Source organism: Barbus barbus (assembly GCF_936440315.1).
Source record: "Barbus barbus genome assembly, chromosome: 35".
In the NCBI taxonomy this organism is placed as follows: Eukaryota; Metazoa; Chordata; class Actinopteri; order Cypriniformes; family Cyprinidae; genus Barbus; species Barbus barbus.
The window spans coordinates 3425282-3435463 of record NC_136763.1 but is presented as its reverse complement, the minus strand read 5'-3'; the positions used below and the strand labels follow the sequence as shown (position 1 = coordinate 3435463).

Sequence of the window (10182 nt, the reverse complement as noted above, 5' to 3'; positions counted from 1 at the left end):
AGAGTATCCCCCCCCCCCGTGGTATGGTGAGAACTTAGTGATATTGGTGGAGAAGGGGTGGTGGAGGGATGCTGATAGACCGTCAAATGAGTGGAGGTATGTCAGCTGTATTTATGTCCGTGAGTTGATCGACTTGATTGCGTACCACTTGTGTTTAATTAGGCTAAAAAAATCTGACGTGCTCCTCCCGAACTTTGTTAATAAAACATCATTTAAGAAGTGGCAAGTAAATCTCTCACAGCACGTGAGGGCAATATTGCTCTCCTAAATTCATGTGTGAATGTTATGCCAAAGTTTTGCCTGTTCTGCTATTTTCTTTTCTTTTTTTTTTCAATTACTGACAAAGACAATCCATTTATTGAAAACAAGAGTTTATGAATTATCAACAGAAATGCATGATTTAATTATTATTGAAACATACATGCATGACCGTTCAAAAGTTTGAGTGTCTAAGATTATTTAATTTTATTTGAAAGACATCTTTTGTGCACAAGGCTGCATTTCATTGGTCAAAAATACTGCAAAAATGATAAAATTGTGAAATAAGTTTACAATTTAAAATAACTGTTTCATATATGAATATCATATATGTTAAAATGTAATTTATTCCTTTAATACAAAGCTGTATTTTCAGCATCATTACTCCAGTCTTCAGTGTCACATGAGCCTTCAGAAATCATTCTAATACTGATTTGCTGCTCAAGAAACATTTCGTATTATTATTATCAACAGAAATTATTATTATCAATGTGCTGCTTAATGTTTTTGGAAACAATGATACATTTGATGATTAGAAAATTGAAAAGAACGGAATTATTTACTCCTATACTTTGACTTTTGATCAATTTATTGTGTCCTTGCTCAATAGAAATATTACTCAATCACTCTGACTCTTGATGTATGATAAACCTGGAACCAGTTTTAACTTACATCATTTACATAGAGAAGTCTTAACTATAAGATCAGAGAAAGGTAAAATGGTCATGTACACTAAATTATGACAGTTTTGGTGCAAGAAATCTTAACTTTTTTCAGGGAGAACAAATAAACTCAACATCAACACTGTACATCTCTGATAGGCCCAATTCACAAGGCGACAGGGAAAACGGTGTTGAGTCCAAACTCAAGGATGTTCTCTTTTGTCTTGAGAATGTGTCAGTGCATCTTAACCAGCTCGAGCGGCTGCCAGCAGCGAGTATGTTGAGGATTGTGCACAGATGGTTAAGCAGGCGACTCCACATCGCCTGTGTTTTCAAGCCAAATCCCTCAGTCTTACCAGGGTTATCTGTTTTACAAACAACTTTAATTGCCATTTTATATTTACAACACAGGCATACTATAAGCTTCTGGGGTAAAGAGTTGGGGAAATAATTAAATAAAGGGAAAATAAGCTATGTAGTGTGAGCTCAGTTGATCCCAGCTGCATATGTTGGTAATCACCGCTGCCTGCTGGATTTGCACACAGGCACGCAACAAACAGGCCGCTGCCAGGACCTGTGCTGCTGTGTGTATCTGCAGTGCATTCTGGACCAATGCATTCAATATCAGGGTCTCAATGCACAGAGATGTGCAAACCTGAGAGAGGTGTCCGAGACAAGAAACTCTAGATGCTTTTTCTGTAACAGCTTGAGACTTTGTTGGGACTTTAGGATTTAGATTTGCACTGGAGAAATGTATTTGTAAAAATCCTTTATCTTCCAGTCCTTTGAAATTGTTGGAAATTTGCCTCCAGTGTCAACATTTCTGTTGCTCATAGATGATGACACTGAATGCTGTTTCAGGCCCATCAACAAGCCAGTTACAAATACTGTGCCTGAAACTACCATTCAGTGGTCTATATCGCCCTCTAGTGGTCAAAGAGTTGCATTTAAAAACAAATATATTATTATTATTATTTATGACGAATATTATATCAACCAATAAAGCAGCTACAATACAAAATACATAGTTATAATTATAATAATAAAAAAAAATCTAATAATGACAAAACAAATAAATTACTAGACAGGAAACACATTACATTCAAAGGAAAAGATTAAACAGCTTCAGCTATTTTTTAAAGCCTTCTTATTACACGAGTTAGAAATAGTCCCAAAGTAATGCTGTATTTCAGCAAGCAAAACATAAAACAGTGGCTTCTGATATGAGAAATACAATTTTGTTAACAAGATAAGGAGAGTAAGTGAGCACAATTTGTTTTTGTAAATGCACTTTTTAAACATTATTATGAAAACACTTAACTTGTTTTAATGGCTTTAAAAGCCATTTGTAACTGTATTCTAGGAGATACAGACGGATAAAACCGATCAAAAGGAATTATATAAGGGACCCTTTTATTCAGGTATTATTAATGTAGCCTATTTACTGTAGTTTCATTTCCATAACTGAAAATAAATCTGTAGTGTATAGTATGCATATTTTCTGTTCGATGGATCTACATTATTCATCTCTTTGCAGACTATTTACAATGAAATTGATTTTTACACCAGAGATATTGAGGGTAATTTTTTGTTGTTGTTGTTTAATATAAAAATAAACTTTTTTCTGTTTGAGATTTGATACGCATTATTTTGTTTTAACAATAATACAAAGTATAGGATTTCACATAGAAATATAATAAATTAAATCACTGACATTAAATTCAAGAAGAACTTTAAAAAGAAGACTTTTATTTTGCCTGACAGTGCCCCAGAAGTAGCCAGACCCGGAAACACTTTTATAATAAATGTGTCGTGTGTGATTGGGGTTGTAGACAGTCCCAGGCCTCAGACTCGCAGTCATGGCTGGTAAAAGAGCTCTGGTGATTCTGGCGAAGGGCGCGGAGGAGATGGAGACGGTGATCCCGGTGGATGTCATGCGCAGAGCGGGGGTCTGTACAGCACTCTTCCATTGAGCTGTGGAGCTTCGCACAAATGCAGTGCTGTGTGCAAGTCTGTAGGCAACTAGTTATGTGTGCGGGGCATATTATGCATGATCTGAATTTCTGCATTTGTTTTTGTAAAGTGAGTGCAGAGATCAGTGGCTGTTCAATGTGCAGCGGTATATGGTCACATACTGCTGCCAGGGTGTAAATGCCAAAGTTTGAGAGTCAGCTGGACTCTGACATTACATAATCAGAGATTTTATACGTAGTTTTTTTTGAGAGAACTTCATAATTTATTTAATAAGGATGCATTAAATTGATCAAAAGTGACAACAAATACATTTATAGTGTTGGAGAACATTCATATTTCAAATAAATGCTGTTTTTGATCTTTCTATTCATCATAGAATCCTGAAACTTTATTCATAACAATAATAAATGCTTCTTGAGCAGCAAATATTTAGAATATTAGTATGATTTCTGAAGGACCACGTGACTAATGATGCTGAAAATTTTGTTTTATATTTTAAAACATAATAAAATAGAAAACGGCTATTTTAAATTTTAATAATGTTTCATGATATTACAGTTTTTATATAGGCCTGTGGGTTTTTGCACAATTTTGTGCCTTGCCATACAAATAAGTGACTTAAAAACATGTTGAACAGGGGTTGAATATTTATAATATAGCTGTGTATGTATATATATAACAACTAACCTGCTATAGATGCATTTCCCCCCAAACTCTGGATCTTCAGAAAAGCTTACATTTGAAATTATTAAACTGTTACAGCCTGTGGGGGGGTTGAATAATTTTGATTGCAACTTTATATATATATATATATGTGTATATAAACGCACACAAAGCAGATATGTTCATTTCATTGCAGTTTTTTCCTCTCTCCCATAGATTGCTGTAACAGTGGCAGGTCTGGTGGGTAAAGAGCCGGTGCAGTGCAGCCGTGATGTCATGATCTGCCCAGACTCCAGCCTAGAGGACGCCCGCAAACAGGTCTGGCTTTAACCAGCTCCTCATAAGTTGACTAGAACTAATTTGTGCTGAATGAAGCTGAAGCTGAAGGTGAATGGAGTGCTGTCTCCATCCACTGGCCAAATAATGCATTGCCAATAAAACTCGATGAAGCTAGACTTCTATAAATATGTTCAATTTATCACATCCAAAACCTTGATATCAACATATGCACATCAGCTATAGTAAGGAAACATCCTTGATTGTCAAACATAATCAAAACACCCCAGTTTGCAACTTAATGTAGATGAATGTCATTTTCCTGACAGGGTCCGTATGATGTCGTACTTCTGCCTGGAGGTTTGCTTGGAGCTCAAAACCTTTCTGAGGTACGACTTTGCTTTAATTATGTGTTTTTTACAGTTGAACGGATTCCATAGGAGAGCTCTCACACCATTAGAGCATCTTGTATAACATTATGCCGTGTCCCTCAAATAAATAGAAAACATCTTTGGGTCATCTGCTGAGGTTAGAAATGCGCTCGTATTGTGAAATACAAACATTGCATAATTATGTAAACTGAAGAGGTGTTGTGCCAGTGTGACAGTGATTTCAGTAATGGCATGTTATATGTGTGTGTGTGTGTGTGTGTGTGTGTGTGTGTTGTAGTCTCCCGCTGTGAAAGAGGTGTTGAAGGACCAGGAGGGCAGGAAGGGTCTGATCGCTGCAATCTGTGCAGGTAATCTTCATATCGTGACCTCTGTGCACACATGAACCTTTTCCTGGATAACCAGCATTTTATTTCCACTCTTTCAGTGCTGCTCCATTATGCAAAATGTCAGCACGAGAAGCCATATATTACCTTTTCCCTCCAGTATGAATACCAGAGGGCCTTTGGTCATTTTTTTCCCCAGCGGGCCTTTGCCTCCGTTTGTACACCTGAACCATCTGGATAATTTCTGGGAGATTTCTTTCCGATGTGTGGCATGTCAATATGATGCTCATGGCTCAATGGATTATAATTATGACTGCAGATCTGTAAAACTACAAATCTGAAATATAAATTATGAGGATAATGAGTTGTAATAATTGCCAGTATTAAGCACGTCCGTCTTCATTTGTGGGCGTATTGAACGCAGAGATGTGTGCTATCAGCTTTGCCGTTCAAGGGCTCGTGAAGGACGTGGTGAATGAGGACAGTGAGCCCATGTGACTGTAGAGAGCAGAGGAGAGCGGAAGGCGTCCCAGAAAACGGCAGATGTCCCCATAGGGATCTCTATTGAACAGGAAATGGCTTCTTTTAGTGCCGTGGAGTACCTTCATAACGAGTCTGTGTCCGTAGATTCAGAATGCACGATCAGATTGTCAAAAATAAATTAGCACCCATAATTTCTTGGGTAATTACACTGGCAAACTCGAAATCCTTATCCATGTCTAATTAGCTTTGCATATGCATACGCTGGTGTACTCTTAAAAGTTGACCGACTAAACTTCTAGTGCCCTTTTAACATCAGTGAAAAACACTCATGATATTCAGGGTAATTCTGTAATTCTAGTTAAAAAAACATAAGAAAATGAAATGATTATTTTATTTTAATTATCCATATATATATATATATATATATATATATATATATATATGTGTGTGTATTAGTGCTGTCAAACGATTAATCACATCCAAAATAAAAGTTTTTGTTTACATAATATATGTATGTGTACTTTATTTATTATGTGTATATATAAATACACACAATAAATAAATAAATATATATATATATATATATATATATATATATATATATATGAACCCTTTTTGTAAACCTTGTAAAATTAAAAGTTTTAAAAGCAAAAAAATCTAAAGTTGCATTTAGTTTAATAATAAAATGACAAACACTTAACAAAATTGCTAAAAATTTAACTAAAATTTAAATGATACCAAAAAAAATGTAAAATAAAAACTAATTTAAAATATTAATAAAAACTATAATAGTACTCGCTAATACTTAAATGTCACTGATTACATCTGCTGACCAGGGGTAAATACCTTTTTTGTCCAATAAAGTTTTATGGAATAGAAATGTCTTCTTTTTCTAATGCCACCTGCCAATGACTAGTCATAGGTTTTGGTTTTGAAGGGTTATGACAAAACCAAAGGCTAGTAGCTATAATAATAATAATAGCAATATAATAGTAGCCCCCCCCCCCCCCCCCCCCCCGCTTTTGTTTATTTATTTGATCACAGTATTTTTTACTTCCTGTTTCAAAAGAAAATACATGAACACAGGAATGAGATTTGTTAATCAACATGAAATTTAAAGGCCTATTTACTTAGATTATATGTTACTGTTAAATGTTCTGGAACAAAAGACTGTGATTGGGACATAAAGACCCTTTATACTTGCCTTTCTTTTATTTCCTTTTTGTGGACTGAGCTTTTCACAAGCTAGACCTGTAACAGTAGATGCAAGGATTAGATCGGTCAGTAAATGTCCTGCCAGAGAGAGTGTAATCACTAGACTGCACTGGGCGTCTGCCGGGGTGCACAATCAATAGTTAAGTGCTCTCTTTTCATTAATGTTCAGATGAGCTCAGTGCACAGCCAGGGATAACTTGCAGCAAAACCCTGTTATTTTTAGATCCCTATTTATACTTCTTCCAATGCAGATTGCAGAATTAGATGGAAATTGTATACCTGGTTTATTTTAGATTACAGTATATTGATGTTTGGCTGGTAGCCACGTTAAAGTCACTTTACCCCTTCCAGACACTGGCACTGAATCATGCACAGTTTGACTTCAGCAAGGGTTTTATATTAAAAATAACTAGGTTTGCACATTTGTCTGAAGAAAATGTGATTGGACGTTTACACACCAAACGGGGTGTATAGCTATGCTTAGCTTTGCAAATAGCACAAATAAGAATCACAGGATTTTTATCACATTTTTCTGCTTTTATAAATTGTCTAACTTAATGTAATTTTCTGATCTGTTGCAGGCCCGACGGCACTCTTGGCTCATGGTATCGCATATGGCAGCACAGTTACCACCCATCCAGGTGCCAAGGACAAGATGATGGCTGGTGGTAATGTCTCTGCATATACCTAGTATTCTTCTCACAGGCCTTTAATGTCAGTGATAGAAACTTGCATACTTGAGGGGCATGTCATGGAAAAGAACACACAATAAACATCCAACAGAGGGTACACAATAGCTATGTTTACATGGACACCTTTTGTTTCAGCTGGAACTAAATCATTCCGATTGATGAATCCAAACTTAGTGTTTAGATGAACGCTAAATAAAGCGATCGGGCTGATGTGCGCGTTTATAATGTCACATGTTTCAAATCAGATTTCAAAACTCACATACTAGCCTTCTTCCTGCTTCTTTTCTTTGTTTTAAAAAGCTGACTTTATATAGAAATTGTGGTGGACAATACCTTTGCATTTCATTAAACACTATGGATATGTATGTTCTGTGTATCTCTAGATATGCTGTAGGTCATTCAGGATTTCTTAATTACATAATTAAGCTACACTGTATTGTTCTTCTTAAACTAGGGTGCTTTTGTGTTTCGTTTCGCTGCAGGAGAATGAAAAATAAAGATTGCACTTGTCGACCGTGGTGATATCTTTAGCCATATGAATTATTGTGTTCTTCCCCCAGATCATTATAAATATTCAGATGCTCGTGTTCAGAAGGATGGTAACGTGATCACCAGCAGAGGGCCAGGAACCAGCTTTGAGTTTGCCTTGACTATAGTGGAGGAGCTCATGGGTGCAGAGGTTGCTGCCCAAGTCAAAGCCCCACTCATTCTGAAAGACTGATCGCAAACTGTGAAGATCCTGCACTTACAATTGTACTGCTATGCCAATCTGAAAGGGAGCTGAATTTAATTGGTTTAGAGTTGCATGTGATTTTCTGATGTGTAGGAATATGACTGTTTAATGAAGTTACTTAAATATATATTTGAAGAGATTTGCTGCAGACTGACAGTCGATAATCTATATGGCTTTCTGTGAGGTCTGATTCCCCGTTCTCTTGCTCTGCACTCATTAACTTCTGTGCCAGAATAAAGTCATAGTGCACTAAACTCATAGTGTCTCTTAATAACTTATGCATTTAACATGAACTGATAAATGTAGAGCATTTTGATGGCATGAACAGAAGGGAAAAGGAGCATTATTATTAATAATAATAGTTTTAAGTCAACATTTAATTTGTTCCTCTTTAACAAACACCGTTTGTTTTATTTATTTATTTGTGCCAAACAGCTTATAGTGCATGCAATTGTATCAACACGTAAAGAACAACAAGAAAAATAGGAAATGAGACCTATCATAAAAATAATAATACAATAAATAGCCAAAACGTAATGCCAGGGGGAAAAAATACAAGGATAAAAATTTAAAGTAATTTTTGGCTTTTCAAAGATTTGTAATTTTTTTATGCCCATGAAAGACAAAACATAAGATTTATAGTAAGTATAAGACCAAGTATGATTAAAAATAACAATGTACTGAAAATGAGAATTTGAGAAATAATAATTACTTTTTCAGAAATAACTAATTTCAAAAAGCTTTGACACAAACACATTCACAAAAAAGATGGATAGTTGGAGAAAAGGTCTGTATAACTATTGGACGCCTGAAACATATTTCTAGTGACGTACTGCGAGGCCATCCAATCAAACGCGCCTCAACCAGCCAATAGGAGCGTCCCTGCGCAGCGCGAGTGCGTCTTTTGTAACGCGTGTCGAAAGTGTGAAAAGCGGCTAAAAAGTCATCGGATGCTGCTTGACCGTCTTTCCTCAGCGCGACATCACACTAAACACAGTTTGAGCGGCGAAGAAAGTGTTTAATGAACTCTTATCCTGCTGCAAGGTAAGAATACTGTTTTATACTCTGTTTAGCTATTGCTATGCAAGAAATCAATCACGACTAAGGACTTGTGTTGCTGAGGTAAATCGCAGAATATCTTGAGCTGCCGTTATCTTAGGAAATTATCGTGTTTTGCTACTCGCCTGTTAGCTAGTTTGTTTGATTTTGTGCTTTAATGTACTGGTAGTCCGCATCTTCTCCCATTAGAATAGTATTAATAATAAGAAAACATGCCAGAGATGTGTTCTGCATCCTGTAAGTAAGTTAGAGATGGGTTTTGCAGGATATCCTTTTCATGGCCCTTTACCGGTGTTGCCCTTGGTTACCATAGTTTACACCAAAACACCGTTACTGCTACTGAAAAACAAACGAAATATATACATAATTTATTAATCGCAGTGTAAAGATATCTCTTTTTATGACTGGCTAATACCATGTTAGTTTAAATAAAATAATCACTGTGGTATGGTATTTTGGTAGAAGTATGGTTATACCTGTACTTTGTTTATAAGGGAAGTTAGAAAACATGTTGTAGAGCAATTAACAAATTTGTAAGACACTTTTATACAAAGCAGCTTACATTGCTTTCCCATGAATTCCCTGGGAATATAACCTGTTGCTAGCTCCATTTTGTTGACATTACATATCTGGATTTTTGACAGGACAAATTGACCTGAATCTGAAATGTGTGAAATTTACTAAAAAATAAATAAAAATTAAAATACTCACCCTCAGGCCATCCAAGATGCAGATGAGTTTGTTGTCATCGGACCAGATTTGGAGAAATGTAGCATCCCAGACAGCAAGCAGTGTTGGCCCAGATCCGGCCCACATCTGGCCCATGCATCACTTGCTCACCAGTGGATGCTCTGCAGTGAATGGGTGCCGTCAGAAAGAGAGTCCAAACAGCTGATAAAAACATCACAATAATCCACATGACTCCAGTCCATCAGTTAATGTCTTGTGAAGTCAAAAGCTTTGTTTGTAAGAAACAAATTCATCTTTAAGGCGTTCTAACCTCAAAACCTTTGCATCTTGCCAAAATGTGAGTCTATAATCCATAATAACACTTCCTCCAGTGGAAAAAGTCCATTTCTTTTTTGTCTTCTCACATCAGAATTCAAAGACTTTTGTTAATCACTGTTTTCACTTGTGAACAGTGCTTGATCTGCGCATATAACTCTCCTGTTTCAGACAAGTTGATCTTTTCACTGGAGAAAGCAGTATTATGGATAAAGGACTCCTTTAGCTAGAAGCAATGTTTTAAAATTAAAAAGTAATGAGGGATTTGTTTTGCAACCTTTCCCATTTTAAGATGCTAGTTGATGGACTGGACTGGAGTGGTGTTTTTATCAGCTGTTTGAACTCTAATTCTGACGGCACCCATTCACTGCAGAGTTTCCATTGGTGAGCATTTGATGTAATGCTACATTTCTCCAAATCTGATGAAGAAGCAAACTACTTTAGATC

At 36.2% G+C, this 10182-nt stretch overlaps 2 protein-coding genes across 2 annotated transcripts in view; both read left to right on the top strand.

Moving 5' to 3' along the window:
- Nucleotides 1-2675: 2675 nt before the first annotated feature.
- On the top strand, nt 2676-7929 carry LOC306855098 (Parkinson disease protein 7 homolog). The gene is made up of 6 exons (XM_079393551.1): nt 2676-2869; nt 3774-3875; nt 4163-4222; nt 4503-4572; nt 6828-6914; nt 7499-7929. Exons 1-6 carry the CDS (start codon nt 2780-2782, stop codon nt 7657-7659), a joined length of 570 nt encoding a protein of 189 aa, XP_079249677.1. The 5' UTR covers nt 2676-2779; the 3' UTR covers nt 7660-7929.
- A 641-nt stretch (nt 7930-8570) lies between these two features.
- The window catches only part of LOC306855134 (voltage-gated potassium channel subunit beta-2-like), a gene marked incomplete at its 5' end in the record, with an annotated part of 108353 nt that continues 106741 nt past the window's right edge, over nt 8571-10182 (top strand). Inside the window, one exon of the mRNA XM_079393585.1 lies at nt 8571-8715. The remainder of the gene's footprint in view (nt 8716-10182) is intronic.

Excerpts from the sequence above, each read along its gene's own strand:
- LOC306855098 (XM_079393551.1), top strand. The coding sequence starts at position 2,780 with ATGGCTGGTAAAAGAGCTCTGGTGATTCTGGCGAAGGGCGCGGAGGAG. Across the intron at positions 2,870-3,773 it reads ATGTCATGCGCAGAGCGGGG|ATTGCTGTAACAGTGGCAGG; the intron begins GTCTGTACAGCA and ends TCTCTCCCATAG. Across the intron at positions 3,876-4,162 it reads TAGAGGACGCCCGCAAACAG|GGTCCGTATGATGTCGTACT; the intron begins GTCTGGCTTTAA and ends TTTTCCTGACAG.